The sequence below is a fragment of the Acanthopagrus latus genome, chromosome 18 (assembly GCF_904848185.1).
Source record: "Acanthopagrus latus isolate v.2019 chromosome 18, fAcaLat1.1, whole genome shotgun sequence".
NCBI classification, from domain to species: domain Eukaryota; kingdom Metazoa; phylum Chordata; class Actinopteri; order Spariformes; family Sparidae; genus Acanthopagrus; species Acanthopagrus latus.
Genome location: NC_051056.1, coordinates 25,627,239 through 25,643,129, shown reverse-complemented (window position 1 = coordinate 25,643,129; position 15,891 = coordinate 25,627,239). Strand labels below are relative to the sequence as shown.

Sequence of the window (15,891 nt, the reverse complement as noted above, 5' to 3'; positions counted from 1 at the left end):
TTCTACAACATAATACTTCTTTCCTGTTACATTTCGGAAGGAAATGCTGAGCTTTTATTACATTTATCTGATAACTGGTCTGATATTTGTCACTTGTTCATGTTTAAGGTTAAATGCTAATGTATCATGACTTATTATAGGTTTAATTGTTTTGAGGTAAATGTTGACTGCATGGTGTGATGTTGGATAATTGTTTTAGATTGTACAGTCAAAGCAAGGTACCAATCTGTGAACTCTTCAGGTGAAAGGAAGGTTAATTGAGGATTCAGCCAGGTTGGCAGCCTGGCATCATATCAGTCTGCTGTCATCTCTATGAAGACCAAATTAATCAACTTGCATGTTCTGTTTTGTTGTTTTGTTTTGTTTTTTTTCCCTGTTCATATCTGAGGAAAACAAACGGTCCAGTTCTCTGTGCAACGCCAACAATAAAACCACTCAGAACACCAGGGGGTGGAAAGGTTGTTGGCTGCTACTACAAGATGGATTTTATTGAGCCCAGACTGGATATTCACAAGCTATCCAGTAGGGATGAACAGATTACCAAGGCCAGTACTGAGCATCATGAACAGATCAGTGTTTTTGTGCCCAATTCCAGATTTTTTTTTTTTTAATCTCTCTGTATCCACCACTCTTCTGCCCCACAACACCACCTGATTGGTTATATGTCAAAAGGCAAATAAAATGACAGCGCTCCCTTCAAACTGTTTATTGCCCCACAGACACTTGGGGCAAAACATGCTTCTTCAGCACGTTCTGGCAAATTCAGCATTGGAAGAAGGAAACGTCCATTTTTATTTTTTTTTTTTATTTATTTATTTTTTTTTTTTCAAACCTCTTCCCAATGAGGATTCAGCAACCTGCATGCATAGTTGTTTCATCAGTCAAGCGTGTTGTGCTTCATTATGTCAAAGGCAAATAGCCAATCAACACTGAATAATCTGAATATGCACAGTTGACAAAATAAATACAGCATCAGAGTGCAAGTATAAAGTAGCAGAAAGAAAAGCTTCAAAATTGTATTTTATGCACAGCACTTGAGAAAATTGTGCAAAGTTTCATTCCACTAGTTATTCTACATTTGATGTATGTGTATCAGTTCTGAATATTCATTATCAGTCCCCTTGATTACTAATAATCAGTATCGGCTCTGAAAAATAAAAACTTCAGTCAATCCAGAGTGGTGGAAACAGGCACCATCTTCAAGTGACACATATTAATGCAACATTACTTATAATCCTGTATAATGGAGCCGTCCTTATTCTGCATAATCAGTACATTTCCTTTATGTTGACACATGAAGGATTCACTCCTGTCATGCAGTGTTTCTTCACTGCTGTCTGAGCACTTCTTCCTCAGGCTGTGGAGACATCAGGAGAGAAGTGTTACTTCCTGCTTTTGAAGTCCATCAGTGGTCACATGTGAAGGATTCCCGTCACTGGTTTTGCCTGAGATTAGAGTGAACTTTGTCTCATTTCCTCTTGTAAAGGAAAGGAAGAGTCTCGACTTGTCTCTGTGGCTCAGTTGCTTTAAAACTGAAAGTAACGAGCCGTGTGTTGCTGGTTTGCCTTTTTAAACATCTAACAGGGAGTGAAGCGGTTAACGAGTCGGCACCGTGGGAGAGTCATCGTGCGGCGGGTGCGTGAGGCGGTGTGCGCTCCGGACACAGGACAGGTGAGTAACATCGGCGTGGCGATGAAACAAACATTAACAGTTCGTCTTTATGGGAGGACGGGTTGAACTGTGCTGATTTCAGCATGCTGTCAAATAAGAGGAACTTATCCTCTTCACATTAAGACGCCTTAAATTGAACGTTTACGCATTTCCGAGATGTTTCCAGACGTGGATGTGTTTTTATAAAAAATATACTTTTCCCTCCCGTGACACAGGGAATGAGTCCAGAGGAGTGCAGGGGAAACCGTTCCCAGTTGATAATCTGACACTGGTATCTGCGGGGTGTTGTCTAAATAAAGGGGAAGTAGCCGAGCAGAATGTATGAGAGCAGATCGGATGATGTTGGATCCGAACCAGCTGTCAGCGATACCGACGCCCACGGCAGCGGGACGTCCAGACAGGGCACCGTTGTGGAGCGACTCTCCAGATATGGCATGCAGGTCGTGCCCACTGCGCTCCAGCGTAGGTCGCGGCTGCAGAGGCAGCTGGAGGTCAGTGACAGCTCCGGGCTCCAGAGAGAGGCTCCGGAGAGGAGCTCCCTCACACCTGCTATGCGTAAAAAGTACCTGAAGGAGCTGCTTCTGAGCGACCCGTCGCACAGCGGCTTCAGCAGCGTGCTGTCCTCTCACACACACAGCGTGTCCTCGGAGCAGGACGCGGGCTGGGCGCTGTACCCCATGGAGCACGCCTGGATGTTGTCAGCGGTGGAGGGAAGCTACGAGACCCTGCTGGAGTTCATCTCCGTGGACCCGAACCTGCTCACCAGGAAGGATTTCATCAGCGGGTACTCGGTCCTGCACTGGCTGGCCAAGAGGGGCCGGGACGAGACTCTGCTCAAAGTTCTGCGCTATGCGGAAAGTGCGGGGATCCCGGTGAACGTGAACGTGCGGGGCAGCGGCGGGCTCACCCCGCTGCACGTCGCCAGCATGCACCGGCAGTACATGGTCATCAAGCTGCTGGTCGGAGCCTTCGGGGCCAACACCGATGCCATGGACTACAACGGGAGGCGGCCGTGGCAGTATCTGCAGGGAGACGCCCCGCTGGAGATGAAGGAGCTGCTGGGGACGTGGGACGACGAGCACAGCTGCGGCTGTGCGCGAAACGTCAACAGGAACGCGAACAACAACAGCAGCGCAGAGGCCGAGAGCGCACCTGGAGACGAGCTGGACGGAGCAGAGACAGGTGAGGTGAGCTCCTTCGGCCGGACTAAGAGGGCCGGCAGCTGGAGGTTCAGCTCTTTGAGGAAGATGCTGCCGACGTTTCCACTTCTTGGACACAAAAGCTGAAAGATCCCTTCAGAACTCACACTGAGGTCAACATGTTAGTGAGAGAATAATTCTGCTTTTTCCAGTTTTATTGTCCACATGAAGCTCAGTTTTATTCCAGAGCACGGCAGCCCACTTTGCTCTTATTTAAAGGAAAAGTTCACCCAACTATGAAAATGCAGTCATCATCCAGTCCAGTGCTCTGACAGACCAGAACCCGGAGCTCTCCAGAACTGATTTGTGGACTATGAAACCTTCACCAGACTTTCCATCAGCACCGGAGATGATACGATGATGACTGGAGTTTCATCTGTGGGTGAACTTCTTGACAACATGTTGATTTATAATGGAAACAGACCAAAATTCTCAGAGTATTTGCAGTTTGTTTTGTTTTTTTAACATAAAGGTGCAATTCAGAAACTCTGAAATGTTAATTACAATATGACAAGGAAACATATACAAACTCTATTTATTATTCCTATAACTGAATAAACAAGTTGTTCTTAGAGGAAATTAAGGTCCCAGGACACTGAAACAGGTAAAACAGTATAAATTGTGTTTTTCTTGAGGCTTAGTTTGTTTGTTCAGTTTATTCAGTCATTAAAAGCAAAGACAGTTTGATTATTTGGGTTTTACAGCGTAAAATAAAATCCTGCAATGAAAATTTCTCTCTTCTGGCTAAAATGTCTTCCCAAAAACTACATCCTGCACCTTTACGTTAAAGGCAGAAATCATTCATAAAGCTGGGCATTAACTGATAATCAGAGGGAGATGGTAAACAATATATTTGCCTTACTTGATACTTGACACTTTCATTGTAAAATCCTCAAGGCCGAATGATACCAGAAGGGAAAGTGCTGATGACTCACGTCCACACTGAGGCCGTATGAAGGGTCACCATGAATCTAAATCAGGCCCAAAGGTTTGGAGCGACTGCGCCGTCTCACCAGGATCACACTGTCCTGATGGAGTGAATACAAGTACTGTCACTTGAATAAATCCTTTATTTTACATCAGCTTTACTGTAATAATAAACATGTACGCACATGACTAATCTGTAAACGTTTGTTGCTGCTGACCCACTTCCTGAGTGAGAATATTTCTACTTTGTATGTAAATCGTTCTTTTAAGTGTTTTTTTTTTTAAGTTTATTTTCTAAAGGAGCATTTAACTTGCAGACACTAGAGGCACCACCTCTGTGCAGCTGCTGTTCCTGAGCTTTAACCTTTATTACCGGCCAGAAAATCTTTTTGCAGAACGTTATGTCATTGTGAAGCTGACCTGTGATCTTTTAAATATAAAATGTTCCCACGTCATCTTTGTGTAAAATGTAGTTATCATGTAAATTGTTTACAGATACCCTGACTGTGTTTCAAGCAGTCACAGTGATGCGCTCTGATGAGGTCAGCCTCCAGTCCAAGCGGATATTTGTGCCAAATTTTAGGCGTTCTTCAGATATTGCGTTGAGAATGAGAACAACAACCTGAAACATTCGTGCAGCTCACAGCCACTGATGTCGAGGAGGCATAATGAATGAGATGAAGATTAAAAGTGATAATCAAAAAAGGGAAAAGCCAGAAGAAATCTTTGCTTTCCTTCCAAAAACTACTTTCCAATCAGCTCATAACTGAGGCTGTAAATTGTACTTAAGAGTCAAAAGAACACACTGCTGCATTTTAAAAAGGGTCTCATGAACACACACGTCTGTATGATGAACTTTCTGTAAACATTTTTTGCTGCTGACCCACTTCTGCTTGTGTCAACAGCTGAAACATTAGCCACTGCTGACACGACAAACTTTTCCAAGGTTTTTGCACTTTGAGTCAATATTTCTTAGGTTTGTCTCACTGCTGGTTTTTGCCTTCTTGAATAGCACTGCTGTCTCTGGCACAAGCAACAAAACCAAACTCAAATCCTTGAAAAACTAGAAATAACCATAATCTTTCATGAAGTGTTTGCCGTGCGGTCAAGAGATGGAAACCTCCCCCCCACCTCCCTCCGGAGCAGAGTCAGCGCTGCCCCGCCCCTTCAGAAAACACTGCGCCTGTAAATGGATATCACTCCGCTATACTTTGTGGGAAAATAAAAATGCCACACGGCTTCACTTCAAGTTTGATCACAGATCTTTTATTGTCAAACATGAGCATAACCAGAGTATCTGTACAAAACGACTGCTGCTCCAGATAACATGGCTCCCTCCCCGCGGTCGGGCCCAGCAGCTGGACTTCCTGGCAGATGTTGTGATGGAGGGACGCTGGGATCCACAGATCCTCACGTTTACAGGCCAAGCTTAGTCCTCCTCCAGTGTCTCCTCTTGGAGTTGTACCTGAAATTTAAACAAAATAAAAAGTGTCAGGAGTGAACATTCAATTTGTTTTAGGTGATTAACAGCAGCTCTCTATCTTGAGCTGCAGTATTTACAAGCTGGGGTTTCCATGTTCATTAAGTGACCGAACTGTTCATCTGAAAAGAACTTCAGTGATGAGGGGATAAATGTCAGAGGAAAAAAGCCCCAGCTTGTGCTACTGTTATTAGCTTGCTTCACCTACAACACAGATTACTTTCTCCTCATTCAAATATATAGTCAAATTGGAGAAGGTCAGGTTCAAGGGTTCAGTTGGAAAAATGCAAATTCTCATGATAATGTTCTGATTTTGAAAGCCACAAACTGACCCATCACTAAAGTCACTGCAGTAATCAGACTCTAGTGAACGTAAAAATGTTTAGAAACCTAATAAAGTCCTTCTCTGGTGAAACTATTCCAGCCATAATACTTTTTCCACTGGCTCCAAATCATTGACAGTTATGGGAATTGCTTCAGGTCATGGTTATTTCAGAAAAGACCACCACCGGGGAAATCCTCCAGGAAAGCAATGTAGCGGGCAGATCAGCATTTTGGACGGTGCAATGTTCAGCTACAGAGCCTCCTCGTCACCACAGCGGCGAGCAGGAGAACGAGCTCCGCAGCAGAAAGATGCTCTCAGCAGGGTTAATGACAGCACTCTACTGCAATGAAGTGCTGCAATTGCAGACCTGCTTTACATGACATGGAGTTTCTGCTTCTGCCCTGCATTAGTCAGCCAGTCATGCAACCCTGCACTTAATGATAGACAGCTCAACATGAAACGCACGGCTGAAGTGCAATTTAAAAAACCATTACAAACAGACATTAAACTCTGAGTCAAAGATTTAACCATCGTCTACATCTTTCAGCACATTTTATTTGCTTATTCAAATTAAGCTGGCCAAAACTGCCTGTGTGTTTCACCTACCCAGTAACCCTGCAGCAAGTAAGTTTTACAGGATTTATTGCAAGACTGTTTCATTAGCAACACTAGTTGTAGTTTAGACTTGCACCCGTGTAGACATAAGGTGCAGTATATTTACTTCGCGCCAATTTGCGCAGCCTTAACAAACTGGTTGCAAATAAATGCTCATCACCGCTCTGCTGATGTATAACGATCTTGGGCAGTTGTGTCTGTGAGCCATGTATACAACTAATTCAGCATTGAACATTTTTACACGGTGCATTTGATTTGATGTCAATTTAACTTCCACATAAAGACCAGGATGCACCAGGATTTAAGATTCTGGTTTTTACAAGAAATTTGGGAATGTGCTTTTTTTTAGGCTCCAAAATAAAATGCTCTTAATATTAAATGATCCTGCAACATCAAATGTAACTGCTGGGTCTTATTTACATCTACCAGCCTTGTAGTGGACAGACAACCAATCTACTGAAACACAGCGGCTATGTAAACTTCTATTTTGTGGTAAACGTTTTAAGTGCTTCAACTTGTGCACTTCAACTCCCCAAGGCCTGGATCCAGTAATTAAAGCTGGGACACTGCATGTTCGCTACTCAGAATAAGTCAGAGATATGGGTGCATGTTTAAGCTCTACATGTGAAAGATAAAAGTTGATGCCAAAAAAAGTGAAACGCCAAGATATCCCCAACTCATTTAGAGTAGTGTACGAGCACGTGCACTTTAAAAGCAGTGAGCATAATGTTTTATTTAACAGTAATGTAAAACACTGCTTCCATTAAAATGTCCTGGAAGCTTTTGGTTGGCAGCACACAGGGTTTGGACTTAAGAGAAATAGCATCACACTAATCAATATGGTCTCTCTTACTAATTAATAATACATCAAAGGGAAAGTTTAACTTTTTGATGCTGCAACAAACTTTTTACAGGTTGAAAAGAAGGTGAATAATCTTATAACACTCAGTTTAACTTTTAATCTACACTGAAACGCTGCCTGATGCTAACTAGGACTAGCAGCACAAGCTAGCATCTGTGTGTCAACAGAAGCACGTTGCAAAGACTCAGTGCTGACTTTCTATCCAAGTCTCATGTATAGACAGCATGCTTTCTGTACACAGCAGCCTCAGCCTTTAATAATGCACAGTATATTAAATCCACAAACTATAAAAACTGACCTGATCTTGTTGCCAGTCTTCATTCTGATCCACTGAGGGATGGGCCTGTTCTGCTTCTGCTTCTTGGCGAGGAAGCGCTTGATCCTGAAAGTCTTGTGGGACGACTGGAAACAACAAAAAGCACCATTAACAACGTGTCAACACACATTTACACACCAACATGGTGTGTGTGTATCTTCTAACGAGTATAATTCAAGCTTCTACACAGTTAATCTGAGTCAGCTAGCTGTTAGCATCGATGTAGGAAGTTGCCGCTAACATGCGCAGCGCCACAGAGCTGATACCGGCTAGCATCGATTAGCAGCTTTAACCCGCTCATATTCCCTTTTTTAATTCAACATTCACATTTGTGAGGCACAGCAGACATATTTATTAATCACTCCATGTGTCGGAGCTGGTGTAGAGGGGCTACAAACACGGATGTTTAAAGATTTTGTATTTACCATTGTGTCCACAGTCCTTTCCCCACTATGGCGGTGGTCGAAGAGAAAGAAGGAAGTGACGTCGCTGTTTTATCCAATGAGCGTCCAGCAAACAGCGACACCACGCGGAGGGTTGAGTTCACATCCATCCCAGTTATATAGGGAGGAAATACACAATTTAACATACTGTGGAGTATTTACAGACAATTCTGAGTTGTTTGTACTTTATTTGAGTATTTTTTTTTTTTAGAAAAATTCTACTGTAACTGTAACACTGCTGAAGCCACACAACAATACTTAAATTCAAAATTGTCCCTCAGCGACAATATTAAACATCTGCGTATTTGTTAAAGAATAAAACAATTTAACACAGTCAAGTTGTATGTGGGCTTCAACTTCTGACAATTATTCAGTTCTACTATTTTTGTAGCTTTGAATGTAAGGTGTTTATTTGTGACAGATAATTTTTTTTTTCATGACATTTTATTTCTTAAAGGTCGAATTCACCCAAAAAGGAAAGTTCAACCCAACAAAGGGTTAAAATAGTGTCTATTCAAACCACTGTGGGATCTTGGCACTTTTTACATTTCAAAACAAGTCCCATACACTTCAGATGTTTAGGTGAATAATGCAACTCTGTTTTGCTCCACATTTAGCAGACATTAAAACTGAATTTCACTAAACATGGTTATTGACTGAAATTTCATTTGTGTACGAACTTATCCCCAGGATATAAGTCCCTTTCTGACTCAGTCCTTTTACCCGATGATATTATCATCTAGATAATAAACTAAAAAACTCATGAATCTTCTGTAGGGCCCCAAAAGCCCAGGTTTACTTTGTGTCAATTACTTTCGGTAAATTGTATTAATAGCAGATTAGCTAGGGAATATGCACCACTTATGTACACAACATTATGTAATTTTGTGGACATGTCTAATACTCAGATGATACATTTACTAATAAAGTTAATAAAGTCAGCAGGGCCCCAGGAGTAAGTTCCATTCTCAGTCTCAGCCGTTCTGGGATAAAAATTAAAGTCTAGTTTCAATAGTTTATTTGGTTTATCCAGCTGTAAAACTGCAGACAAAACCAAATTACTGCAGTGTTATGAAATTACTCAAAAGCCGTGAAGTCAGGAAAAAGAAAACACAAAATAAAAACAATGAAGACCTTATCTAAGAGAAAAGAGACACTTTCACAAACACCTCATTTATTTCCATCAAAAGCTGCTTCTGTATGTCAGTGTGACCAGCAGTGATGTGTTCTCATGCTTTATTCAGTTTTGTATATCACACATTAACAAATTATGGGAGAGATTTTTTTTGTTTTATTAGAAAAGGAGGAAGGCCACAGGTCGATCACTGATCCGATTGAAGGCTGCATGCAGGCAGAGCTGTCACATGGCAGTCTGGTCAGAAAATGGCTATTTTTCCTCAGTCAGAACAAGAACTGACTACGTCCTTCAACACACGTTGTGCCTGTGAGACTACGACTGTTCTGCAGTTACAGACCTTGAAAAGTTTTAATTACATACATTTGGATTGTCTAGCTCCCCAGGCAGAGTCAGAGGTGATTTCCATACGAACACTTTCAACTGAAAATGGCATTCAACAGCAGAAATGTCATTCAGGACAGAAACAACACGAATGAGCTTGGCAGCGTTGACATATTGAGTAACTGGGAGGTTGAACACCTGTGAATAGACTTTATGCCTCAAGTGTGTGATATGTATGAACATGTTCAAAGCCGATGTTTGCCGTGTGAACAACAGAGAAACAATACTGAAATAAGGTCACTTTAAGTTCACGTGGTCCTGGAAAGCTTTGGCTTCACCTAATGTGCCTGACAGCCAAACTCTTTCCAAAGGTCACTCTCACCTTTCCTAACAAATAAAACTAAAGAGGGTCACATTCAGGCGCTAAGAGGCTCCACAATCACATCTCTGCCTCTGAGACTGGGAGAGCTGGATGCAGCCCTGCTTGAGCTGCGGTGAACGTCGCCCTGAGGCGCCACATCGCCGCTCTGAGCCTCGCAGGCCTGTCTCCCCTCGCCTCACCAAACTTAAAATGCCATAAAGTAGAAATCTGCTCAATCTTCTCCTTTGTCTGCCACTTTCTCCTGCTCAGTGTCTGGCTTCCCATCGGCAGAGTTGCACTCGCCTCCACCTCGATTGCGGCTTCTGGCTCCTGGCTGGTACAGCTGAATAGCAGGCCGGTCCTGATGCAAAGAAGTAACAGTCTTAGAAATTATCTTAAAAAGGCTTCAGAGAGTAACTGGAGGATTCGAAAGGATAGAATCATTACCTTATTTCTCAGGCGCTCTCTTTTAGCACTCTCCTCTTTCTTGTGGTCTTTGGCAGTCTTCTCCGGCCTCTCCGAGTGAGAGGATTCTCCAACATGGTCGCCCTTTTTCTGCTCCATGGCACGCTCCTTTTCTTTTTTACCTTCCACCTCTCGCTTCCTGTACGAGTTCTCTCCATCCTGCCTTTCTCGCCTTCTCCGTCGTTCTTCGTCCTGTCTCCTGAGACGCTCCTTCTCTCTCTGCCGCCGCTCCTTCTCCCGCTCTCGGTCACGGTCAGAGTCACGCTCCCGGAACTCCTTCCGGCCATGATCGTCCGTTCTGTGTTGAAAGCACACATCTTGTTGAAGTATTCAGTTCAGATTGAGCAACGTTTTTTCCAAAAACAAGTACAAAAGTAACTCACTTCCTTCCTCGATCTTCCTTATTTTCAATGTTTGGACGCCTCTTATGATCAGAACTGCTCATGGATCGATCATCTTTGATTGGCCGCTCTGGTTTCTTGGCTTTTTCTTTGGGCTTCTCAGAATCAGCATCTTCACCTCTGTCTGGTTTCTTCAGGAGCTACACAGTCAAAAAATAAAATAAAATCAAGACATAAGCGTAACGAGATATTTTAAATGTCACACTGTTTGACACTGCTTTAAATCACTGCAGCACAAACCTTAATTTTTGGTTCTTCTTTAACTTGGTCCTTGTCTTTCTCCAGTGGCTTCTCGAGTCTCTTCATCTTGTCGGCCTCTTTACGCTTCCTCCTCTCCTCCTCCCTCCACTTACGACGCTCCTCGTCACGCAGACGCTTGCGCTCCAGCTCCCTCCTTCTTCTCTCTTCTTTCTTTTCCTCCCTGATTCTCTGCAGAGCATTAAAACAAGACATGAGGCCAGTCTTCACCACAAGGCATAATATCATTAAATACCACACTGTTGTACCAAAGAACTTATTTACCTGTTTGTTCTTCAGGAAGTCCAATAGAGGAGTTGTTTTCTTAGCTTGGAGGGAGAAAAGAATACGTTTGATATATAACTCCAGCATTGTCATGTTTAAAATGTACACAATGACGTTTCAGGGGGAAAATTTTGATTGAAAATGGGCTGTTTACCTACCTACAAGTTCCTTTGATTTGGCCTCAAGCTCTTCCAACAGAGTCTCGGGTGTTGATGTCAACTTCTCTTCATCCCCATTGTAATTTTCAAGGAACTTCTTGTATTCAGGATCTGACAGAAATTATGTAAACATACAAATAAATACATGTTGCGGCTTATAGTAATACTGGCAAAACTGCTTCTCTATGGCTTCTTACTAGACTAAACCATATTCCTATGGTAAATTGAGTCCTGAGACAACCACATGCATTAATCCAGGAGACTGGATTTTACCAGACTGTTTTAAGAAGCAAAATGCAGGTATATTCACTCTCATACACACACATCAAACTGCAATACCAGTAAATATCTTTACCTTCCACAATGGTTCCACATTTTGCATCCTTCTTCTTGCTTCTTTTCTTGGCAGTCTTTTGAAAAGGTGCAAACTCCACCACAGCTGGATACTCCTGTCCTGTTTAACAAAACAAACGGACAAGTGTGAAGCCTCAATCTGAGCAATCCTCAACTCTGTGGTGTATTAACTGTGCACTGATGCCCTTCATACCTCTGTTGTCAATGAACACATATCCATCAAATCGATCCCTGAAGAGAACTATATCCTCCTGGTTTCTGAAGTTTATGTAAGCCCTCGCGAAGAGGTGAGGATAGAGGCTGAATGGAGAGAAAACTCATGTCAGGTTAAAAATGAGGGTCAGTGGTAGATCTTTTTTTAAAATGATCAGACGTCTTTATATAAATTCACCTGGTGTCGTTGGAGAAAAACTCCAGGTAGTCCACCTCTGGGAGAGGCTGTAACTGCTCCTCCAGCTCCTCCTTGGTCAGACTTGGTGGTAATCGTCTGATCACAATCTAAAACAAGATCATCGACAGTTTAAGATATTTTAGCTGGGAGGCAGCAACAACTGGCTGATTTTAACTTCAAGTCGGCGTTAATGAAGCGATGCCTGACTTCAGTTTATACTTATTTTTAAACTAAAATACGTATTTTATAACTGACTGAACACACCGTGTTACACTGTGCAAGTGCTAATATCTGTAAGTGACAACTATTAGCAGCCTAAGCTAACGTAGCTAGCAAGTTTTACCTTTGTCATGGCCTCTTTCTTCTCTTTCGGCCTCTCCATTTTATCTGCATCTTCACATTTTATTTCCACCTTCCTCTCCTTGGGCCGAGTGTTTTCCTTGTCTTCCTTCATTGTTGTAACGCTACTTGGTCCCTGGCTTCGATTTCATCTCATCCCGCGGACTTGTTTACTTTTTAGCAAGTTAGCTAGCTACAGGCTCACGCTAACCGTAACTTCCTCTCTGACGGTTGGACCTGCAGTTCTTCGTTACAACCGGAGGGGGGCGCTGTGGGTGACAACAGCTCCTGCGCCATGATAATAATCAATAATAATGTTTTTTGTTTTGTCTATTTGTTATTGTCTTCAGTTTGCCTATTTGACTGAAACTTTTATTTTCCCCTTTTCTTTGTGAAAAAATATGACCTTTGGATCATCTAAACTTCCTTTTTTTTATGTTTGCCCATCAAAATAAAAGCTTGTAAGTTCAAGTTAATATTTTTAAGTAGTTTATTTCTTAAGTGACTGTACTTGTCACACCACTTAGTTGGTGTTCAAATCAGTAACTCGTGTTATGGTAAGAATTTCATCTAAAGTAGCAATTACAAGTCATATTTGCCGCCGAGCACGCTTTCATTGTTAAAACATCAATGTGTTGTATAAAATATTCTGTTTAACGGTTGCCGTAAAACAAAATAATGAATGGTACATATAGAATAATATATAAAGTACGTATAGTAAAGTTTGACAGAACGGTAGTCAAGTTTTTGTAAAACAGTGTGGGGCTTTTTATCAGACGGCGCTGTCCTCGCAGAGCTGACGCTTTTCTTTTGAAAGAATCTGACCGGAAGCATAATTCCTCTTCCGCTGACTGATCGTAGGTCGTCAGGAGCGTCGACATTTTGTTAGCTTCTTAGCAAAATAAACTGTCGCGGGCAGTTCTCAGGGCATCTTTGTTGTTATCAGAGTTGCCCTCTGTCGCTGTCATCATGTGGTACGAAATTCTGCCCAGCTTCGCCATCATGACCGTGTGTTTGATCATTCCCGGCGTCGCCACCGCACAGATCCACAAGTTCACCAACGGAGGAAAGGTGAGGAGGAAGATGCTGTTTGCTGACCGTGCTAACATGTTACTGCTAATCCCTGAAACATGGTTGTGAGTGTAAAGTACTCTGTTAAATACTCTTCATTTGTCCCGTAGGAAAAGAGAATCGCTCGGGTTCCCTGGCAGTGGTACCTGATGGAGAGAGACAGGCGAGTGTCAGGAACAGGAAAGTACTTTGACTCCAAGGTGAGTGTCCGTGTTTCAATGTGCGAGAAAACTCGCCTGCTTTGAATTGTGCAGATGTTACCAAGAAAACACAGTTTAATGATAAAACTTAGTGGAGTTATAGGTTGGATATTCATCAGACACTCACGCCAGAGACACCCAACGGCGTCATGTGGCATATTTCTTTTGAATGCTGATGTTTTCTGTATTTATTTAGGAAAACAAATATGATAATGCTTCCATGGCATGTGACCCAATGACTCTAAACTAATGCCGAATAGTATAACTAAATGCGACAATTAAGACACATCTGCATTATCTTCATTTTACTGCTTCTTTCATTATATGAATATTTATTATGAAAATGTAGCTTTTGTCTATAGATTCCAAGTCATGTGACCAAGTGACTAAATTTTAATGCCGAATTGTATTATTCGGTGGGACAAATAAGTCAGACCTCTTTTTATTACGTTTTACTTGTATTTTATTATATATTTTGATATAAGAATGTAGGCATCGGGTTGGCAGCCGGCCTGACCTACGATCCCAATGCTTAAGCTGTTGTGGAGCTGGAAATCCCACTTTAAAATAAACTTTTCTTGATGACAAATAGCACCTTTAACAGTAATTTTAATTGATGATAAATAAAACAATAGTATTTACACTGGGGTTAAAGTGATTGCAATATGTTTAACCGTTATCATTTATGCATCACAGTTTTTATTCTCACTGAAGAAGACTATGAAGGTCATGATGATGTGGCAGATAGAGGGGACTGTATCAATCAAACATGGTTTCTGACCTCTTAAGAACAAGATCAGTTCATCTCTGCTGTGCTAGTTATTCTTTATAATCCTGTTTAATCACACGTTTGAACATTTATTAAACTGCAGTTTCTGTGGTTTGGATATTGCACATGACCCTGCTGCAATTTCAATAACCTTAGACTATTGCCCTAATGTGTGTAATGATGTGTAAAACTTTGCCATCTTGAGACTTGAGTCATGATTATCTTTTATTTCTTCCCAACAGGGACTGGAGAACATCCACTGATGACGAGGAGTATGAAGACCAGGATGAGGAAAATGTTCTTTGTTGTACAGCAAAAGATTTTATTTAACACTCAGTTTTTTTCAGTCTTTCGAGGCAAATGTCCCCGTTCAGTTCAATTAAACTGTTCCACACTGGAGATCTGTGGAGGTTTCTTGGCTCATATATTGAATTTCAAAAGCAGCAGACGAGACACTCTAATGCTGCTCTGATCAAATAAAGGCTTTACACCTGTTTATGTTGTGCGTCTCATACTGTTTGTCACTTCTGCAGCTGATAATACAGTGTTGTACCTAATGAATATATCAACATCTGTAATATGACTCTATATTACCAGTAGTTGTTATATTAGAGAGAGACGTTTTCAAGTAGTTTCAATACATCTTTATGTCCTCCTGGGCTGCACAATATATTGTTTCAGCATCAACATTTTAATGTCTGCATGTGCAACAGTCACATTACAGGATGTGCAAAGTCAAATAAGGGAACTTAACTCAGCTCTTTCACAGTTTTGTGGCCAAATGTTTAGACTGTAGCACTTGATAAATATGAGTGTTTCCTGTCAGCGGTCGTTGTAACCATGGTGACTTCCACCTGATGTGATGTCACAGGCGTAGCATTTTGTTATCTGGAGGAAACTGAAAAAGACTTCAACTGCTAATAAAGTTCAAATGATAGGTTGATTAATCAGTTGGTTGAACTACAGAAAACTGACTGCAGATTGATTATCAAATATCACTAAGGTAACAAAAACACAAGAGGTTGATTCCAGCCTCTGAAATATGATTTCTTTTTTGTATATCATCATCTATGGAATGATTTTGGAGGTTTTGGACTGTTCAGACACCACGATAGGGGTTTTCTTTAGCTTTGGGAAGTTGTGATGGGCATTTTAATAATTTCTGACATTTAATAGACATTATGAGCACTATGAAACTATGAGCAGTGTTTGAACAAGAGGGATACTTTGAAACATACTTCCATTCATCTACCCATCTTATTCCACTTATTCATCCCTCTCCTGAGCAACACTCTCCAGCTCCTCCTGGGGCATCCAAAGGCATTCCCAGGCCAGATGAGATATATAATCCCTCCAGTGAGTTCTGGGTCTCCTCCCAGTTGGTTGTGCCCAGAACACTTCCGAAGGGAGGCACCCAGGAGGCTTCCTCAGCTGTTTCTTTTAACATAAAGGAGCGCCAGCTCTCTAATGCTGAGCCAAGCCACCACCCAGAGGAAACTTTGTACATTTGTGTGCTTAATTTTAGCAATAACTGCCAGCTCCATTAAACTATTAGTTGATACA

The 15,891-nt window shown here is 41.8% G+C and overlaps 4 protein-coding genes and 1 non-coding gene across 5 annotated transcripts; 2 read left to right on the top strand and 3 right to left on the bottom strand.

Annotated features, from left to right (window-relative positions):
• Positions 1-102: 102 nt before the first annotated feature.
• sowahd (sosondowah ankyrin repeat domain family d) lies at positions 103-5,229 on the top strand. Its single transcript, XM_037076052.1, has 2 exons — positions 103-1,671; positions 1,887-5,229. The coding sequence occupies exon 2, from the start codon at positions 1,989-1,991 to the stop codon at positions 2,955-2,957; it is 969 nt and encodes a 322-aa protein (XP_036931947.1). The 5' UTR covers positions 103-1,671; positions 1,887-1,988; the 3' UTR covers positions 2,958-5,229.
• On the bottom strand, positions 5,042-7,961 carry rpl39 (ribosomal protein L39). Its single transcript, XM_037076055.1, has 3 exons — positions 7,821-7,961; positions 7,378-7,481; positions 5,042-5,262 (listed from the first exon to the last, which is right to left on the bottom strand). The coding sequence occupies exons 1-3, from the start codon at positions 7,821-7,823 to the stop codon at positions 5,214-5,216; spliced, it is 156 nt and encodes a 51-aa protein (XP_036931950.1). The 5' UTR covers positions 7,824-7,961; the 3' UTR covers positions 5,042-5,213.
• On the bottom strand, positions 5,843-5,976 carry LOC119008175. Its single transcript, XR_005071355.1, has one exon. It is a non-coding gene; the product is annotated as a small nucleolar RNA SNORA69 (small nucleolar RNA).
• A 1,034-nt stretch (positions 7,962-8,995) lies between the features above and the next one.
• Positions 8,996-12,681, bottom strand: upf3b (UPF3B regulator of nonsense mediated mRNA decay). The gene is made up of 10 exons (XM_037077715.1): positions 12,293-12,681; positions 11,950-12,056; positions 11,752-11,858; positions 11,560-11,658; positions 11,205-11,315; positions 11,047-11,090; positions 10,765-10,953; positions 10,507-10,664; positions 10,106-10,421; positions 8,996-10,019 (listed from the first exon to the last, which is right to left on the bottom strand). Exons 1-10 carry the CDS (start codon positions 12,401-12,403, stop codon positions 9,891-9,893), a joined length of 1,371 nt encoding a protein of 456 aa, XP_036933610.1. The 5' UTR covers positions 12,404-12,681; the 3' UTR covers positions 8,996-9,890.
• Positions 12,682-13,119: 438 nt separating this feature from the next.
• Positions 13,120-14,826, top strand: ndufa1 (NADH:ubiquinone oxidoreductase subunit A1). Its single transcript, XM_037077716.1, has 3 exons — positions 13,120-13,359; positions 13,470-13,559; positions 14,571-14,826. The coding sequence occupies exons 1-3, from the start codon at positions 13,258-13,260 to the stop codon at positions 14,589-14,591; spliced, it is 213 nt and encodes a 70-aa protein (XP_036933611.1). The 5' UTR covers positions 13,120-13,257; the 3' UTR covers positions 14,592-14,826.
• Positions 14,827-15,891: the final 1,065 nt, after the last annotated feature.